A 20,871-nucleotide genomic window follows, 5' to 3' on the forward strand; every position below is an offset into this window, starting at 1 on the left:
GAAACAATCTATGTACATGAGGGTAGGAGCATTTTTGCTGTACTTTAGTACTTTAATAAAAATAATTTCTAATTAAAATACTTGATGAAGACTATTATAGTTTTCATTGCATTGAAGTCCACGAGGACCACAAAATTGATACAGTAGAGTAAAGTGAGGTTTTTAACATCTTACAAATATCCCATTTAATCATGTACAAATTTTGATATGATGTATAAAGTCGCAATAAGGAATTTCCCTGCTGAAATTGGTAAATTTGAAAATTTCTCTATATGAATGGGCCAAAATTTTGGCTTCAAAATAAGGGTTGGAAAATCACTGGGATTTTATAAACTGCTGTAACTCTATCTCCTAAACAGATACAAAATATTAAAACTTATGAAACAAGAGCAACGTAAAGAATTGCATTCCACTCCTGCGTAAAATTTTATCTTGTAATTTTGGCCTTTTTATTAGTATTATGTGATTATCAGTTTATGTGATTATTTCAGATTGGTCGTGTGAACTGCCAGAAACTCAGATCTAAATGTAACCAGTTACATATTAAGAAGTTCCCAACATTTGTTGTTTATAAAGAATCTGGAGGATTTGAACTCTATTATGGTAGGAACTAGAATCGGACATTTGTTGGTGTATCATCCATACATTTAAAATTTATGAAAAAGGGAAGTCTAATAGATTTGGCTTTGCTCCACTTGTTAAAAGACGGAATTTCTCACACTTGTGGAAGAAATCCCAAATCTTCAGTAGATGACAAGTGTAAGAATGTATTTCTTCTGTTTTTTTATCCAGAGGTGTGGAATTACATTGAAGGTCAATGAGTAATTTGCATAAAAGATGTGTGGTATTACTGGACACCTTTTAACCACATGCGATTAACAGTAATCACCCTCAAAATTCCATTTACATTGTTGATACACTTTGTGATACCGGCGAGTCTTGTTGACTGAATTTGTATTTTTTAAAAGCCTCCATTATTACTGATATGGACTTCTACATTTTTATAGCTGGTCCACTGAAAGTAATGCAATGTACACAAATGTAGTTTAAAGTTGCATGAACAAGTGAGATAGCTTTAACAAATTTTTATTTTAGGCCTCATGTAGAAAATTTTGTGATGAAGAAAAATAACAGGAATATTTATTTTTTAAAAATACAAACAGTACTGATTTCAAAACAGGATAAAATACCTAAAAATGCTTTATATGTTCGCAATTTTTTTACAGCGGTAAAGTGACAGTAATCATCTGTGTTTGATCAGACTTGGCACATACTTGTTTAAAGCAATTTTACTCTTTGACAGGGAGACCCACTGCTCATGATGTGAGTGCCTTTGCCAGAGATAGTATGAATACTAGACTTGAGTCCTTGACACCATCTGATTTTGACTCACAAAGAGTTGGACCTTCCAGTCAAAAGATGTGGTTTATTGATTTCTTTGCCCCGGTTGGTATATCTACCTTCTCGGATTCTGAGATTTCAGAACTGATTTACATGTAGCATTTATAGTTAACGAATATTATTGGTCCTGAAATGATATACATGTATCATTAATTATGGCAGATTTGAGTCCTTAACATGTATTTAACGTTAAGGGTTTTTTTTATCTTGTTTAGTACCATTGACTTATGACATATAACTTTCAGAATGTTTTTAATTTAACTTATACCTTGAGATGCTAATGCCATCAGTAGTGCTGCTCCTGACTGTTGAAGTTCTGCTGATGATACATGATGCTATAAATACGCAGGAAAATATATCTTAAACCAAATTTACCAGGCTTTCAGAAAGAAATTCAATTCGACTGTGAAGAACACAAACACAAATATCAATTTTACTGTAGGTCTCATGATTGTGCTATCTGTCATAAATGTTTGTTTCAATCTCATAAAAAATGTGAAGAAACTTTATATATAGATGATGTGACCCACAACGTGAAATATAATATCAAAGTAATAAAAATTCAATTTGAGATTATCCTAAAACCATTGATCAAAGTAATAACTAGTTGATTGGTCTTAAATCCAGTTATGGAAAGATTTAAGGAATATCTCAAATAAAGATATGTATTTTGAAATGATTTATTCTTCTATAATGAACTGATTATTTAAAATCATGTGTTTTATTCAAAGTCCCAATAATTTACAAATGATTAATGCTCTCTATATCAGAGGTAAAAATTGGGATATACAGGCTGGTAGCCAAGAGCATATTTTTGTGTAATATTTTCTATATGTTTTAGTGGAGTCTGAGTTGCTCATTTACTTTTGTTACTTTGTTGTATGTATGATTTTAGTTATTTTATGTTCTTTGTTGTGTATGTATGATTTTAGTTATTTTATGTTCTTTGTTGTGTATGTCTGTTTTCTATATCTGGTCTTTGTCCCTGGATTACATTCTTTTGATTACCGCTATAACCTTGGTTCCCTTGATTACTCTTTCAACTAAACTTTACCTAAAAGTTTGATAGCCCATCTCAAAATATTATCTAGTAGCCATGGGCTACTGAGCCACTGCTAATTTTTATCACAGTGCATGTATTTAAGGTCTTCAGTAAATGCTAAAATGTTTATACATGTAGGTCAATAATTAGAATTTCTGTTCTGCCATTTCAGTGGTGTCCACCATGTATGAGATTATTACCAGAGTTCAGGAAGGCAGCACGTAGTTACTCAGATAACAATGTTGGCTTTGGTACTGTAGATTGTACTGTACACAACAGATTGTGTCAGCAGGTGAGTAATATGTGGTTGTCTCCCCTGGCCATGTGGTTACCATGGTAACAATTTTGGATTTTGTACATTAGATTGCACTGTACATAACAGATTATGTCTCAGCAGATAAGTAGTATGTAGATCTTTCCCCCAACCATCTGTATATAATGGTGATTTAAGTCATTGTCATGGTAACAATATTGAATTTTGCTACTGTAGACTTAAGTATTTATAATGGACTGTGCTAGCACATAAGTTCTTTTTCCACAGAACCTTAATAAGAGGTTTGATAAAGAAAATGAAATGTATTGAAAATACATTTTTTATGAATCAGAATTGGGAAAATATTATATTTTGGGGCAAGTTAATGTAAAGGATTTAGAATAGATACCTACACCATCAAGTACTAAAACTAAAACTTAGTGGCATGAACAATTATCTTAGGTGAGAAAAAGATATGTATTAAGTTAATTTTTGTTCTCTCCCATTCTAATCAAGTAGTTAAAAAGGCTTTAAACAGCCAGACCATTTTAAATTTTCAGAGTTCTTTACGAATTTCATGGGAATTTTTAGTAAACTTTTAAATTATTTCACAGTTCTCTATGATAAATTTTAGATTTTTACGTGCTCACTAAAGCTTGCATGTTTAAAACCTAATTTTACCATCTTTAGTTGAGAAAAAACTTAAACCACTCCACTTACGGAGGAACTAAAATGGTATTTACATTTTTATTTTTAAATCAATATCTTTTGTTTTTACTTCAGTACAATATCAGATCATATCCCACAACAATTCTGTACAACAACACAGTTCCTCATCAGTACAATGGTCAACACTCAGCCTCACATATAGTGGAGTTCATAACAGTGAGTATATCACTCGTCAAAGCTGAACATCTCTTATTGTAAAATTCATAACTGAGAATATCATTAGTCACCATTGTATAATATACATGTACATTTGTGAGTATATCAACAGTCATATCTGTCCTCAGAAATAAAAAATTATAGTAGTGAACATATTACCAATCACTACTTTTATTGTGTGTTCATAAATCAATTACCAACTTTCAATCAGCAAAAATAAGGGGTTTCCAGGGAGGTTTTTTATCCCCCTACTTTAAATCAGGTGGTATATAATGATCATGGTGTCCATCTTTTGTCCATCTGATCTTTATGAGTTTTCTCTACAACCACATGTACTTATCACATCCTCTTGATATTTTGAAAGGAGGTTTGTATAAGTTTGTCATATAGTGGGAGTTGTTATAAGACTCCAGTAAATTCAGTTTCCAGTTTGATGACTTGGTTTATACTTTGACTATTTGGGAGCAGGGGTATCATTTATTGATCTTTTCTCAGTTTTACTTGTTTTACATTACCTGTATTTATGTTATAGGATACATTAAACCCTCCAGTAATGATAATGAATGAAGCCATGTTTGAGGAACGAGTGTTGGGTAAGAAAGACGAGGAAATATGGCTAATAGATTGGTTTGCTAACTGGTGTGGACCTTGTCAGCAGCTGGCCCCTGAATGGAGACGATTAGCTAAGGTAATGATTGCAGTTTTAGTTCTACTAAGGATTCTGGTATACTTTTTTAAGTGTTTTATTTTTTTGTAAATAAAAAAATACAGATTAGTGTTTGTTCAGATATCATTCAAACATCATCTTAAATTGTCTCACCAACATGCTCATTTTGACATATTTTGATTATGAAACATTCAGGGTAGGAAACTCACTCAAATATTAGCCAGTCCTGAATACAACTTTTCAATACATTTACTGTATGTCTATATGGATTTTTGCTAAAATTAGCCAGCCCTGCTGGCGGACAGCCTACTATTTTTAACTCTGAAGCATTACAATAAGTTATGATTTTTTGAATAGTTATGGGAGTAAAAAAGCAGAAGTTAGCTGTTTCTTGTTTGGAACATTGTATGCAGCAACAAAATTTTTTTTAAGGCTTGACAAACAGAAAAAAAATTAGAGTTGAGAACTTGAGAGGTTGCAGCAACTTGGTCCACAAGTATGGATATGCAATAAACACCTGTATCAGTATGGTGCATTTTAATTTTCTATTTTTTTGTAGTTGATGAGAGACAACAAGAAAGTACAAGTTGCTCAGGTAGACTGTGCCAACCCATCAAATCAATGGTTCTGTCAGAATAATGGGATCAATTCCTACCCTACAATAAGGCTGTATCCTCCCGGACCAGGCTCAGGAAGTTATTTGTAAGTATTAAATGATAGGCTGTGCCAACCCATCAAATCAATGGTTTTGTCAGAATAATTGGATAAATTCCTACCCTACAATAAGACTGTATTCTGCTGGAACAGGCTCAGGAAGCTATTTGTAAGTATGAAAAGGCTGTCCATTTAGAAACCTGGCAGTTCCTGATATGGATGGCTCATGGTAAATTTTATCCCTCAGAATTTTTTGTTCTAGTGTAATGTTGATATCATAAATTTGCCCAATAGTATAATAATTTTTTAAAATAAACAGTGGATGGTTCAGAAAATGATTTTTCAGTTCTATAAGAAAGCAGCCAAATTTTGCACAAAATGAAAGAGTTTATCTCCCTTTTTTCAATGAATTTTAGTCCTTTCTAAGTAATTTATTTTTCTTTAACTGTTTCAGTCAATCAAAAACCAACATTCAACTTTGAAAAAAAAGCAAAAAAACAAACCAACACAAATTTGTCATGCAGTGTTTTAGGATTTTTCAGGAATTGAGGTTTCCTCGGGAAAAATCCATATAAAATCAACTTTCCCACAGTCAATGACTGCTTTCCTAACAAAACAAATCCTTACAGCATATGAAGTTTTCAACTTGCCACAGGAAAGTGTAACTTAAGAACTTTCCCTGACTCAAATTCCACTTGCCCCGGGTAACGGGAAATAGGAATCCTAGAACACTGTCATGTGCCACCCACTGCCTGGCTTTTGCGTGGACACCCTCTGAAATGATAGAATGTGCCAAACCATCAAATCAGTTGTTCAGTCAGAATGATGGGATCAATTCTTGCCTTGCAATAAGGCTTCATTATCTTTGGCCAATTTGTAAATATCAGTATAACCATTCATGATGTTGGTAAAAGAAGTTAAGCAGAGGAGGCCTACCCTTAGACTTCCAGTTTCTGGAGGAGTTGGAAGTGCTTGATTACTTAAGTGCAGCTCTGCCTTAAACCAAGCTGAGGCTGATGATGAGTGAGTCATGCATTTCTTAACCCCAAACATTTTTTATTGGAAATCGTTCAGTTGGGCCTCATAGAAATTGCACTAAAAACAAAAGTGCAAATGAAAGTTGGCCACTTTAGATATGTTAATTCTTCTAAAAGACTTATTTACATTTTACTACAGAGAGGTATGAGAAAATTTCCATCCCAAATTTTTACACTAAAAATTTATTTCATGATACATAGTAGATCCAAAGAAATGAACATATGAAAGTACTATTGTTTGTGGGGTACCAATTTTCGTGGTTTTCGTGGGTAGAACAAACCACAAAATTTGGTTCCCTACAAATAGTAGATTCTCATTGATGTGTATACTGAAATCATCACAACCACAAATTCAAGAATCCAGAAACTTGTGTTTCTTCCCTGAATCCCGAAAATTGATATCTACAAATTAAAGTACTTTTACAGTAAGAGTTCTTTTTAGGACCTAACAGTGTATGGAAAAATTTCTTCGATTGTCTTTAGATATGATGAATCACTCCCTGTCTGGTTTTCAGACAGAACTTGACATAGCTTTCTGAGTGTTTAATTCAGTTCAGTTGGGTTTTTTTAAAAAGTTTTTTTGTGGTTGTTTGTTTACCCTTTTCTTTTAATATGGTTTCACTAACTTTTTTTTATTTTACTTGCGGTAAATCATGTATGCACCATAATTTGTGAAAATTTAAATCACCAATAACACAGCTAGTGGATTTAAGTGTCAGTCCCTGTAAGACTCAGGCACTGGGTGAAATATGGTATGAAAAACCCACCATTTTGAAAGATTAATATTTGCACCATCATATTCTAGAAAAAAATACAAGATTTTGCATATCATTTTGCTAAAAATAAAACAAATGTAAAATAAAAGTAAATAGTTGAAGTTTGAATTTATACTCCCTATTGCATTATGTCTAAAAATTGACAAACGAAGTCTGTGAAATATATTGATTGCTCTGTGGTCAAGTGATGCGATCACCAGTTATATTGATTGTTTTGATGGATCAATGACTGATTTTAAAGTGGTCAGTGATCGATGACTGATTGGAAAGTGGTCAGTGATCGATGATTGATTGGATAGTGGTCAGTGATCTATGACCCATCACAATTTTAGTTGCATAGATCGGTTTAGATACTGTAACTGTGTCAAATACCTCATTTTTTTAACATTCTATTGAAAAATTTCTGAGCAAACCCAGTGGTGTGGAGATCAAATAATGGTCTTTTTAAATAGTAAAAGCATCTTCGAATGAAATTACATTGTCAGATAGATGGGGTTTTGACATGCATGTTTCTGATTTTTCCCATTTTGCCTGATGCTTACAAAAACTAACACTTAAATGAAATATGCCTAGGAGATCATGAGTTCTGTATAAACACAATTTCTTTGCTTTGCTCCTGACGTATTTGTTTTGATGCAGGAGATTCAGATCAACATCTTTTTATTTTGCAGTGCTTACAGTGGATGGAACAGAGATTCACACTCACTGAGAGCTTGGGCTTACGAGTTTTTACCATCTAAAGTAAAAACAATAAGATATGCAGATTTTTACAACAAAGTTTTACACAGTACAGAGCCATGGATTATAGATTTCTATGCCCCTTGGTGTGGGCACTGTCAGGTCTTCAAACCAGAATTTGACAGAATAGCAGAGGTGAATACCACATAGTGCATAGTCTTGCGTATTAGATTTTTATTTGTGGACACTATAAGGATTTCAAACTATATGTAGAATTTGACATATCGGCATAAATGGGCACATTGAATCCTGTCTTACATGAATAAGGGTAACAACAAAATTACCGGACAATAATACGATTCATAATCAAGTCAAGATCAAAATGAATTTGGCAAAATAGATATTACACCACTGGAGCAGTTGGTACCGCAGTGGTCCTGACTTGGTACAGGCAATTCAAATGAAATGGTGGGTTAAATCTAGGTTTTACAGCATGCTAAACCTCCCTCTTCCACTGCAGCGTGACTATACCTGTAAGTAATTCAGGGAAGATCTGTTTACTATGAATATTATGGTTATATTATGGGATATAAATGACTTTGGGTCGGTTTACGCTGAATAAATAGGAAAGCAGTTTATGTTGCAGTGTAAACCGACCCGAAGTCATTTATATCCCATATTCAAACCAAGAATTTAAATCAGTTCTTACATTTTATTTCAGAAACACAAAACAAAAAAAAACAAAGATAAAATCACAATAAGTTGTTTTAATAATATGAAATTCACACTTTTTTTAACATGGATCTTTACTGTCAACTGTCAACAGATTGGGCAATTTGTAATTTACATGCATGTTTTTAAGGTATTGGGATACCCCCATTGAAGTGGTTTTGTAGTTAAGGAGCATGACTAAAATACCAAGTTAGGTTATACGAAAAGGACAATATTGCTCGATAACATTGAACTAAAAGATTTCACAAAAATTCAAATATTAAAAAATATTGCCCAACCGATCTACCTACCCTGCACACTTAGTTTTGTAGGGACGTTACTGGAGAAACAAACAGTATACATGTATTTTGGTCTTGAGAAGTTAATGATGTTCATCTTATTCATTGGAAATTTATTGCTTGCATATCTACTGCATTTAAAAATCTATGTATATTTTTTCCTGCTCAGTTATGTGGTGTTTGAAAAAAAAAGGCTGGTTAATACTTAAATGATTTTTTTTAATGATTTTTTTTAACACCAAGCCTTAGATACATACAGTTCTTTTGCTCATTCCCATGTATTACAATAAATCAGTAGTGCATTGATGGACTAATACTTTTACTCTGGTATAGTATTTGCGATTATGGAAGGAAGCTCCATAGTTTGTTCATTATTATCCAATTTTTCACTTCAGAGTCATGAGAAATTTAATGCCAAAAAGGGGAGGAGGATGAAGGTATCAATCCCTTTGAGCCCCAAAGTAAATGAGTAAAACTAAATATGTACTGTAGGTTCAAAGGAGAAACTTGGAAATTTCCTAATTATGTCTATTTTATTTTAGACTATTGATGGTGTTGCTAAAGCTGGGAAAGTGAACTGTGACGAAGAGAGAGGACTATGTCAGCAAGCTGGCATCAGAGCTTACCCAACTGTTAGGTTTTATAAAGGGGCCAGAAGTGCTGGCCAATCTCAGGTAAGTTCAGTGACACAGTGCCTGTACCGATCCTTGCAATAAAAATTGCGATTGGTCATTGATCACTGATCAGTTTACGATCAGTCATCGATCCATCAAACCGATCCATTTAACCGGTGATCGCATCACATGACCACAGAGTGGTCAATTTATTTAACGGTTTCCGGTGTTCTCTTTGTCAACTTTACACATATTTACATAATGCAATAAATTTAAACATCAATTTTTACTTTTATTTTACATTTGTTTTATTTTTAACATCATTTTACATAACAAAACTGTGATCAGATCAGTCACCTGTAATTGGTTATCGATCTATCAGTGATCAATCAGTCAACGGTCATCCATCCATCAAACCGTTGCGCGGATCGGTTTGGATACTGTAGTTTGATTAGTGCTGGCCAATCTCAGGTAAGTTCAGTGATAGTTTGATTATTTATAGACTTTAATTCAGTCGGATGGAGCTATTTGTACTCAAATTATGACTTCATTTTTGTTGTGGCGTATTTATGTTGTGGCATGGTCTCCACCAACAGGGATAGGCTAGACTTCTATTACACCAACTCTTTGCCTGTGTTTTAAGTAGCAGTCTTTATGAAAAACAGACAGGAGGTGATTCATTCATGTCAAAAACTCACTAAATTTACTTTATTTCTTATTCAGAATCAGATACAGACCGCATAACCAATCTTGGTTTTTCATTTGGGTGTTGCACTTTTGAGATGAAATTTATATACATTGTGCATGAAATTAGCACTTTGCAAGAGTTATTGTTCTTGATTTGCTTTGATTTGGTTGGTTTTAGTGGGAGATGGATATATGATTTTCTCAAAAGTACAGATGTGAATACAAAAAACTTATGTTCTCTAAAGGTATACCATCTGACGATAAAAAAAGAATGTTTTTTAGGTGGGTTTTTCTATACCATGAATCACATGTACTATAGGCAGTGTCTGATTTTTATATGGACTGGTACTTAAGTCCATACAGTCACTTTAAAATTACATATGTCATTTCAGACAGGATTGTAAGTCTTTCAATGTTGCAGAGTCCTACATATGTTGGATGGCACTAATGCCTCCCGTCAATTATAATAAAAAAAACAAATTAGCGTGTCTTTACAGTCACCATTTAACCATATTTTTTTCTAAAAAGAAAAAAAAAGTCTGATAGTCATTTTCAAGGTTCGTAGGAGGTTGGCAAAAGTCTTGTAAACATTATGTCCACCCAGTGAGATTATACACCTTACTGGACAATGTTTCAGTAATTGGGTGGTGGGGGGGGGCTTTATTTAAAAACTGTCGAAATTCACAATGATATATCTTTGTTCCAGTGAAATCTGTTGGTTAACTGGACCAAATGACCACAAATGAGAGAAAAACCTTGGAAAGCACTAGTTTGGACTCATTTTTTTAAAATAAATTTTTAAATATATCTTAATCTTGCAGTTTACTACCTTCGTATGTACAAGTAGGCTGTCTTGATATTACTGTCAAAATGTTTTCTTTGATAATCCTTTTATTTTTATAGGGCCCCTATGGTTTAGAGATGGATAATTTAGATGCTCAGTATATAATCAATTATATACAAAGCAGAGTTCAAAAGGTAAGACTCTTATGAAACACTTACCTTTTGCTTTTGGTATATTGTGCCCAAACTACTTTGGGTCTGTGTGTCTCTTCTTAATTTTCTGACTTGCAACACTTAGTGGCAAGTCCTTATGTAATACATTTTTATTTACAAATGTCTGTCCATCCTCATGTTGTTTCCAGATGATATCTTAAAAAAAAGATCAGAGGATTTTGTGTCAGACAGGTTTTCCATTTTGGCTTAGTTTTTGGCCCATGGCTAGCTGTAGACCAATAACTCAGCCAATATGGAAAACCTGACATGATTATACCTTTATTGACTATGCAGTCCAGTATTGATTTTACATGTAATTATGCCAGTCAGTATGGATGTTAAGTAAACCAATATCTTAAATATGTAGATCTTACAGATTTGTTCAATGCGTCATAGTTTTCCTTTCCTCGTTTGTCTACCCTGGACTTGACTTTTTATGAGCAACTCAGTGGGTATTTCTAGAAAAGCAGAGGACACTTACCATACTGGTGCACTTGCTCCATGTTAACAGTTTTTAGTGGAGTCCGAGTTGCTCTTTTACTTGTGTTACTTTGTATGTATTATTTTAGTTACTTTATGTTCTTTTATTGTGTATGTCTGTTTTCCATGTCTGGTCTTTGTTGCTGGATTACATTCTTTTGATTACCACTACAATCTTGGTTCCCTTGATTACTTTTTAAAATGATGTTTGATCGTGAAATATTGATTAAGCTTTCTACTGTCCATCTTTACAGACTATCACAACATTAATCCTCTAATTTTGGACGGGTTAGAACCTGGGAATACCTATATTGGATGGGTATTTGTTGTATTGACTTATTTGAATTTACAGGGGTTCAGATTTACTTTAAAATGTGAAAGGTTCTAGTCTATATCGCATCTTAAATGAAAGGTTCACCAGAAAAGAGTGATCAATAAGTGTAAATGTAAAGTATGTTAAGGCCTGGATCTAGGTAAATTAAATGTGAATGTTTCTGCATCAGAAGTTGAGTGTCTGTGAAGGTGTCCAGCACTAATTTGAATTCCCGATTTTATATTGTATTGACAGTTTTCATCTTATTTATGTGATATCCTATTGTCAATAAATTCAGAATTACAACAGTTTTGAAATTTAGACAGAAAATATCACAGTGAGCCTGATATGGCAAGATGTGATATTTTGTCGAGACATTAAATACTGAAGTCTTTCTATTTATTCTCTATGCCACAGCTGAATTGACATAATGTTGTCAATGGATATTGCAGATATTTTTAGTACATGTATCATGACAGTACCCTGAGATAGAAAATATCAGACAGCATGAACAAGTGAAAAATAATAAAGTTGCTGTTATCTATGAATACACTCAAAATTCTTATTGTTTTTTTGTTTTTTTTTTCAGAAACAGCATGATGAACTGTGATCCTTCTTTACCATAGATTCTACACTGCTGCTGACTCAGCTGATTCTGAATCATAAAATTTCTTTTATCTGTGATACCAAGGATTGTTGTGTGTTTGTGAATACTTGGCCTTGATCTCATCTTTATTACAATGTATCCTGGACTTTATATATATCAGGAAGGTCATGAGCTTGATTATTCAAATTAATGCTGAATTTGTACGGTAATTAATTGCTATTATAAATTTTAATTATCATTGATGGTAAGAAAATTAAGATGAGGCTAAAAGATATACATGGTTGTTTGCTCTTACATGACCGACCTGTACCCATTGTAAAGAATAGTTATAACCAATTTTAAAAATTAATTTTTTAACTTTATTTTTTAATATTTCTTTTTAAAAATAAGTTCTCCTTGCCACATAATAGAAATTTTAAATTAAAATTTCAAATTTTACTCCAACAAATTTAGACAATGAAAAGTAGTCATTTATTTTCACCTTTTTTTTCTTATTTCTTCATAAGACAAGAATTCTTAAGGAAAGAGGTTTAAATTGTCTTTTTGAACTCCTTAAAAATTAGTAATGTTTAAAAGCTATTTAGTCTCAAACACATTTTTCCCGAAAAATGTAAATTGTATGTTTTTTTATTTTGAATTCATGTTTAAGGTAATTACAGGGTATCAGTTACGTCATTAAACTTTCTTTCTCGTTCACTGCCTGCATGATGCATATTGGACCTCCATTGAACAAGTGGGTGGTTTATTGGAATCAGCTTGTCCATTCAAATTGTTTTTGTCTCAATTATCTCTGATCTTAATTGATAGATTAATTTCTAATTTGGTGTGTGGCATTATACAGGTATGATTTTTTCTGCTTTTTAGTGCAATTCTGCTACTTCAAATCCAAATTTTACTGTTATGATCTTTTTTTACTGTATATGAACTTCCGATTTTGCCATTTTTATCCTTTGTCTTATAGTAGGAAGATACATTGTAAGTGGTTGACGTTGCTATCCACTTTCTGTTTTTTGCATAGGACTTGGTGACATTATTCACTTAATGGAATGATTTTCTTCAATTTTTTTTACTCCAACTGGATGGATTTTTTTTTTCAAATAATCTGTTGCTTTAATAGATAGGGCAGATTTTGAGTGCTGTCCAATATCAACTTCCTGTAAGAATGGGAGTATACCTAGCATGAAAATGGGTGCATTGTTGTACATTTGCAGCCATTTTTACCATCTATTTTTATTCTCAGTATGTTTTGGCAGTTTTATCCTCAGCAACTTCATTGTTATTTTTGTATGTTAAGAATAAAATATGTGTTTTAGGTTTCCTACACAGGCAAAAATTATTTCACATGATTTTCACAAGAATTTCACATGATTTTCACCCGAGTTGAGCAAATAAATTGTGACAGAGATCACATGAAATTCGGGTGAATGGAACCTTCACATGAAATTCACACGAAAAAATTCACACAAAATTCATGTTTAGTGAATTTCACATGAAAATCATGTGAATTTCACATAAATTTCACGTGAAGCTTGATTAACATGTAACCTATTCTAAAGCTTCTGATGTTTACATGTAAAGTCAAAATTATGCTAAAACAATTGTAGAATTTTGGCCGACAAATTCTCATCTCTACTTAGCTTACATAGTTGGTTATTTTTAACCTTGTGAAATATTTGTGTAGGGTTTGCTATGTTTTTATATATCTTTCAAAACCTAGATATAATGAGACGTATGCAAACATATGCCCAGTGTATAAATGGCAAGAATCTCAAGTATAAAAATTTGGCAGTTTCATAAAGTGGTAAGTGCTATGTAGTGTTAAAAGTCCACTTTTTCACTGTTCTGTCCACCGCAAAAATGGCGAAAATTAGTCCACTTCAGAAATGAATACGTTTACAGTAACTAAGTTGTATCATTTACATTATAAGTTCAGCTTAAGTGTACTTAAAAAATCATTATCAGCTCTTGCATTTAGTGTGCTCTTTAGTTGGCTATGCACTTAGATTTTTCCCTAGTGAACACTCAACTTGTTTGTTATAGTAAGGTTGTAGTCAGGTATGTTATATAGCGAGACCTGTCTAAACAGAACCCTGGATTGTCAAAAAAAAAACCTGTGTAAACCACATAATTTTTAAATGTATCTTTGTATAATATAAAGTTCAATACATAACGAAAATTTGCTGAATATGTCAAAGAGACAACAACCCCACTTGGATGAAAAATGTCAGCTCAAGGTCATCGATGGGTCTTCAGTGAATATCACACCACCACAGGGCAGGTTGTGTATTGAACCTTGTTTAACTGAACACCTGTGTAAACCAAACCTATGAAATGGATTCTGTTAAGACAAGTTTCACTGTATCTCATTTTTCAATTGAACCTCAAGCATTTCCAGATTGCTTATTAATGGTTTATCATTTTGTCTTCCAGTCTTGTTTTGTTAAGCAATATCTGTGAAAAAGCAGTAGCCCTATGCTTCCTGTGAGCTGTTTTGTTTGTCTGAAAAGTTTTACTTATAATTAAGTTCTCATTTTTAACCAGTTTTGTATATATATATATATAGTCCACCACTATGTTTTTGAATGGGAACAGAAATGAGTCTTTTGATGAAAAAATGGGAAAAGCAATACAATTTTTGAGTTATTCTAAAATCTTGAGTCAATTTAACAGACCTTTTACTTGTATTTCTATATAGCAAGATTTTCATATTTCATTTGGTTGTCATGGAAACCATAAACAAGTCATGTCTTGTTAATTTGATGAGTAATTTCTATGCAGTATTGGTCTTTCATTGGTGTTGTTTGTCAAAACAGTGTTAACCTGTTTAGGCCATCTTGAAAAAATTCCTAGATTCTTACCTAGCATTAAATTTTTCAAAATTGGGGGGGGGGGGGCTGGACAAGTTTTATTTTTGATTTATTTCATCAATTTCATTGAAAAATGTGCTCAATTTAAAAAAAAAATGTTTTACTTTAATTGGGGAAAAAATCAAATAACTTTGGTGGTGGGGGGTGGGGGGAATGAAAGGAATGAGAATCTAGGATATATTTATTTTTGGCCTTATTATGTCAACTGTTGAAGTATTCATTGAAAAAGAAATATATTTTTAGGTTGTGTATATATTTCATATTAGTTCAACGTAGAAGCTTGTTCAAATTGAATATCATTATTTATTTTGTTTGTTGTAAAAATATTGTCTGAATAGGATTTGTTTTTGTCATGTTTCAATTATTAAGAAAAATATATCTGAATAGAAAGTTAAGGTTTAGAGGTGTTTTTATGACCTATCATATGTTTAGTTGGTCAAAGCTATTTCATCATTTGATTGAACCTTTAATGATAATTAGATTAGAAAAGCAGTAAACTGTTGTATTTGCTGTATATTTTCTCTACATTTCAAAATTAGGAACTTTGTATTCATCTCTAAAAAAAAATTTAAGTTGTCATTTGAACCATTTTTATTTGACAAAATTGAAGGGAGTTACGGGATTTGGACTATATTTAATATTCCTATCTACTTTCGATTTGAATAGGGTTTGGGTCGGGTGAACATATAGCTTTGCATAGCAATCTTGTTATAATATTCTTAATACTAGTGAATTTCCATGTCTACTTATCTGTGCTTACCAAAGATTGTTCATCCACTGTCCATATTGTTTTTTTTTTTTTTTTCTGGTAAAATGGGATCTGCTGCTGCATTTAATGATGAAATCCTATGTACAGTGCCTGAAGCGATCAATGCAGCAAAAATTGCGATTGGTCATCGATCACTGATCAGTTTCCGGTCAGTCATCGATCTGTCAAACCGATTCATTTAACTGGAGATCACATCACTTGACCACATAACGGTCACAGTATTTTACGGTTTTTATTGTTTTCTTTGTGAATTTCACACGTAATTATATAATGTAATAGATTTGAACATCAATTTAAACTTTTATTTTTATTGTCGTTTATTTAAAACAGATCTTACGTCATTTTACATAACAAAACTGCGATCAGATCGGTCATCAATCCATCAGCGATCAATCAGTCAATGGTCATCGATACCTCAAATGCACGGATCGGTTCAAGGACTGTATTTATAAGCTCAAAAGATCGTAAATTCATACTTGTTTTTAGAATGTAGCTGTTTTTATTTGTTTTTATGAAGTCTATTGAAGATTCACCTTCTCAAATAGATTTGTGTAAAAATCAGCAATTGGGATTAGAAGTAGCCATGTGTCATTTATTACATTCTGTTTGAAAATGTCCAATTAAGAACAAATTTTTATTTAGAAAGATATGTAAGAATTGCCTATTGGAATTCTAGATTATGTTAAAACTCCTCATTAATTAAATTAAAAATTACCTATTCTCAAAATTTAAATCCCAATTACTTATTTATTTAAAGTTGTAAGAAATATTTTTTGTTGCATTTTGGTATACATGTACCTGTATGAAGGTTATTTTCTTCATTATGTTTGGTGTACAATACCTGTCATTTAAATTGCCCTTCACACAGTAACAGTGATGATTAATGGCTTGTTTTCTGTAGAATTGTTATAAAAAATTTTGTATCAATTAGTGAACATATGAGCAACTTAGTTTTGTTTCTGTCTTCCTCTATATGTATTCCTTGAATTTTTTTTTGCAAATTTAAGATATGAATACCTCATGTTGGGCTTCAGCAGAAGAAAATAAGTCACTTTGTTATTGACCCAATTTCTGACTTAGGCCAAAAAAATAATAGTTTTGTTTCCTGCTACCAGCAAGAAAAAATAAGGTAGGTAGGTAGATAAATTATTTTGTTTTTCCAAAACGTTTTACACTGAGGTAATGGTGAAACAATCTAAACTTTAACAGTACTTGAACCAAAGTGGCCATAAAATGTTTAGGGTAGGCACATAAAACTATGGTAGGCAGGGGAGCAGGAAACTGACATTTTTTTGGCCTAATTATTGTTTTATCATATTTTAGTTCTTCTAAATGTCCCTTGTTGTACTTGATTGCATTTGGCCAGTAAATTACTTCCTTGTAGACATTACTTATTATAGTATGCAGTTGATCCTGGTGTATCTAACACTTGAGTATTCCAATCATTGGTGTAATGAGGCAGGTCAAACCTGTTAAAGGATGAAGTTGAATATATAGATATATTATGAAATCTTCTTGTTGCTATTTCCCTGTCTTATCGCATTTTCTAGACTTTTTGATGGTTTTTGACACTTATTGTTGCTAATTAGTAAGAAAAGTGTTAATTCTGAAATTTTTGCAATGTTTTCATTTTTTTAAAAACTGCAACAGACTTTGAATTGCAGTATATTCAGCTTTTAAAAGTTGCAAAATTAGAAATGATAGTTTTGACCAAAATGGGGATATCAACTGCACACAATAATTTCTGAATTTACAACAGACAAACTTAAAAATTATACTTTAAAGTTTTAATTCCAGTATTAATTTGTGCTTTAGTTTTCAATGTGCCATTGTTTAATTATAGATAATTGTCTCCCTTTTTCTATCAGTAGTTAAGGCCATATGGACTTAATATGTTTGTATTCTTCTACATTTCTTACTTTCTTACGTAAAACTTCAAAGAATCTTGCTAAAGCAACAGATCTTTACAGAGTCAAAACCAAACCCTTGAGAAACTGGTTATCTGTACATCTTCTAAAGTCCTTCATTATCAGTTTTTAATTGTAAACTGAAAACCTTCTTCTAATGAATAAATTGCTCACTCCAAAAGGGGTTTGGTTTAGACAGGTTTCAAGTCTGTTTTCTTTTATATGACCACCATTTTTGATAGGGCATAGACCATTTTTATACTGTGTGTGTGTGTGGGGGGGGGGGGATTATTTTTGAAAAAAAAAAAGTATTTGAAATTTGAGCAAAAATTTTTTCTTAGGCACTCAGTCGTGGACAGTTATGGTTCAATAGTTCCCCCAATACTTAAGAATATAGGTTTTCAAATAAAATTTTTTAACTCAAGCTGCTGCTGAAAAAATTAATTATTTTCGTGCTTGCACAATTTTTTTTTTCAATATAAAATCCCAGCCCACCCCCTCTCCCCCACTCATGAAGAAAGTGATCTGTGCCTTGTGTGATTAAGGTCGTACATCCTTTTAAAAGTATTTGAAACAATGTCACAAATGGCATTAATGAAGTGCTACAGTTTTCAAATATAGATCTGATACTTCTGTTTAAAGTAGGTTGTATCTTTAAAAAATTCAATTAATTTTGCACTTTTTGAACATTTTTTCTATTTCATAAAAGATTAATATTTGGTTATGATTTAGCTTATATTCAATTTAAAAAAATTAAAGGAAGGTAATGTTATTTGAAATTGTATATTTTATTATTACAGCTCAAACAATGATGACGCTTAGAGGAAATAGTTATGCTCGCTTAATTAAATAGCAATCACATGGTGAACAACTTATAGTTGTTAACTGGATAATAAGAAGTAGATTTAAAATTTCAATCAGACAGTTCTCCAAATAATTTTATAGGCATTGGAAATTTTGAATCCATGACTATCTTTATCCGATGAACATCATCATTGAATGAGCTGTAATCTAGAAGTACATCAACGAAAAACTTGGTGCTACATTTTGTTGGTTATCTTGAAGTGCTAGTCATATTAATTCCAAAGAAATTATGTTGCATGTTATATCTGCTTTATAGAACTATTGTAGTTATGTAATAATGTATCTTGTTGATGCTATTTTAGGTCAATTGATTCTATTGTATTTTAATTTGCCAATCTTTTGACAGATGTATTGTGGTATACTAATGTTTGTCTGTCTTGATAACGGAAGAAAATTTGTGTAAAGAAATTTTGATCATTGTTGATGTTTTGTTTATCATTGTTGTATCTTGCACCCTTTTAATTTTTCTAAATTTGAAAAAAAAATGAGTCTGGGGGAGCTTGCATTTTGGTTTTTAACTCGAGTAGAAAGTGGGAAGGGATTCATTTTTCTTGATTGATATAATCACAAAATTTATAATTTTAATGGAAAACTAAGCTGCTTTAATAAATCCTTCCATTTAAGATCTTCTTGAACTAGTGAAAATAAAAAAAAATCAGGATGATTATTTCCCAAGAAAAAGTACAATTTGATTGAAGACTAAGACATTCTTATAAATGTATTGTCCATGTACATGTATTTGACCCTGTTAATTAAGAGCATTTCTACAGTCCCTATATGTCATACATGTAGTATGTCAATTTGAATAAGTTCCACATTTTTTTCGTGGTTTAAAATTATTGAGATTCTGTAGCAATATTAACATTAATTCCACATTTTTACATGAAAATACTTTTTTTATCATAATGTTTAATCATGGTTATAGTTATTGAATATTTATAGGAAGTAGTGGCATTACTTGGATAAACAGTCAAATCTGTCTTAGTGACCACCTGAATAAAGCAGTAACCTGTCAAAGTAACCACCTATATTCAGAAACAAACCTGTCTTAGTGACCACCTGAATACAGCAATAACCTGTCCAAGTAATCACCTGTATTCAGTAATAAACCTGTCTTCGTGACCACCTGAATACAGCAATAACCTGACAATTAACCACCTGTATTCAGTAATAAACCTGTCTAAGTGACCACCTGAATACAGCAATAACCTGACAATTAACCACATGTATTCAGTAATAAACCTGTCTTAGTGACCACCTGAATGCAGCAATGACCTGTCCAAATAACCACCTGTATTCAGTAATAAACCTGTCTTAGTGACCACCTGAATACAGCAATGACCTGTCCGAGTAACCACCTGTATTCAGTAATAAACCTGTCTTAGTGACCACCTGAGTGCAGCAATGACCTGTCCAAGTAACCACCTGTATTCAGTAATGAATCTGTATTAGTTTCCACCTGTATTCAGCAATAACCTATGTGAAACTAACCTGTTTTTAAAGACCACTAGCCTTATGTAACCACAATATTGCTGTCCTTTGGAGAACTTTGGAAGTTCACTTAAGATAAATTTGACTGTATTTCTGATACATACTGTATAGCAGGTATTTTTTGCAGGATACTAATTTTGGCATATTTAGTCTGTCTAAAAAAAAAAACAAAAACAAAATGAATTCCATGATTTTTTTTACTCAGGACTGAAGTACTAGTGCAACCACTTAGCTTCTGTCGAATATAGAAACGTAGAAATTTTGAATAAACTTTTTTACCCCAAAAGCCCCTGCCAAAATAATCTGTTATATGGTAATTGGAAGCAGATTTTATTTTTTTTTCATGGTTGTATGGTTTTATTTGTATGAGGAGAATAAACTGTAAATAAAATGATATTTATTCTTAATTGGTTGTTAAACTTCATTTGAACTGTATGTGTTTCAGTACCTGAACCAATCTGTGCAACAAAAATTGCGATAGGTCATCAATCACCAATCAGTTTCTGATCAGTCATCGATCTGTCAAACTGACCTATCAAACCGGTGATCGCATCGTGACCACTGAGCGGTCAATATATTTGACAGCTTCCAGTGTTTTCTCGGTCAATTTTACACATGTTTACATTATGCAATAAATTTCAACATCAGTCTTTACTTTTTTTTACATTTGTTTTATTTTCAACAATTCATTCGTCATTTTATATAACAAAACAGCGATCAGATCGGTCACCGGTCATCAGTCATCTATCCGTCAGTGATCAATCAGTCAATGGTCATCGATCAGTCAAACTGTTGTGCAGATCGGTTCAGGGACTGTAAACACACCAAAAACTGGAGGAATTGTTGTCTATGGGGTTATGATGTGGGTCAGTC

General features: G+C 32.4%; 2 protein-coding genes across 10 annotated transcripts in view; both read left to right on the forward strand.

Annotated features, from left to right (window-relative positions):
• The window catches only part of LOC148600108 (endoplasmic reticulum disulfide reductase DNAJC10-like), a 34,064-nt gene extending 13,659 nt beyond the window's left edge, over positions 1-20,405 (forward strand). The window contains exons 12-21 of the mRNA XM_088557463.1: positions 492-603; positions 1,304-1,446; positions 2,616-2,735; positions 3,480-3,581; positions 4,114-4,269; positions 4,808-4,950; positions 7,387-7,588; positions 8,946-9,077; positions 10,608-10,682; positions 12,083-20,405. Of these exons, the coding sequence (XP_088413589.1) occupies positions 492-603; positions 1,304-1,446; positions 2,616-2,735; positions 3,480-3,581; positions 4,114-4,269; positions 4,808-4,950; positions 7,387-7,588; positions 8,946-9,077; positions 10,608-10,682; positions 12,083-12,103 (1,206 nt within the window). The 3' untranslated portion in view covers positions 12,104-20,405. The remainder of the gene's footprint in view (positions 1-491; positions 604-1,303; positions 1,447-2,615; positions 2,736-3,479; positions 3,582-4,113; positions 4,270-4,807; positions 4,951-7,386; positions 7,589-8,945; positions 9,078-10,607; positions 10,683-12,082) is intronic.
• The window catches only part of LOC148600104 (uncharacterized), a 319,707-nt gene that overhangs the window by 74,752 nt on the left and 224,084 nt on the right, over positions 1-20,871 (forward strand). The window lies entirely within an intron of this gene.

The sequence above is a fragment of the Perna viridis genome, chromosome 13 (genome assembly GCF_037379345.1).
Source record: "Perna viridis isolate PV_CMFRI_1.1 ecotype Kerala chromosome 13, ASM3737934v1, whole genome shotgun sequence".
Classification (NCBI taxonomy): domain Eukaryota; kingdom Metazoa; phylum Mollusca; class Bivalvia; order Mytilida; family Mytilidae; genus Perna; species Perna viridis.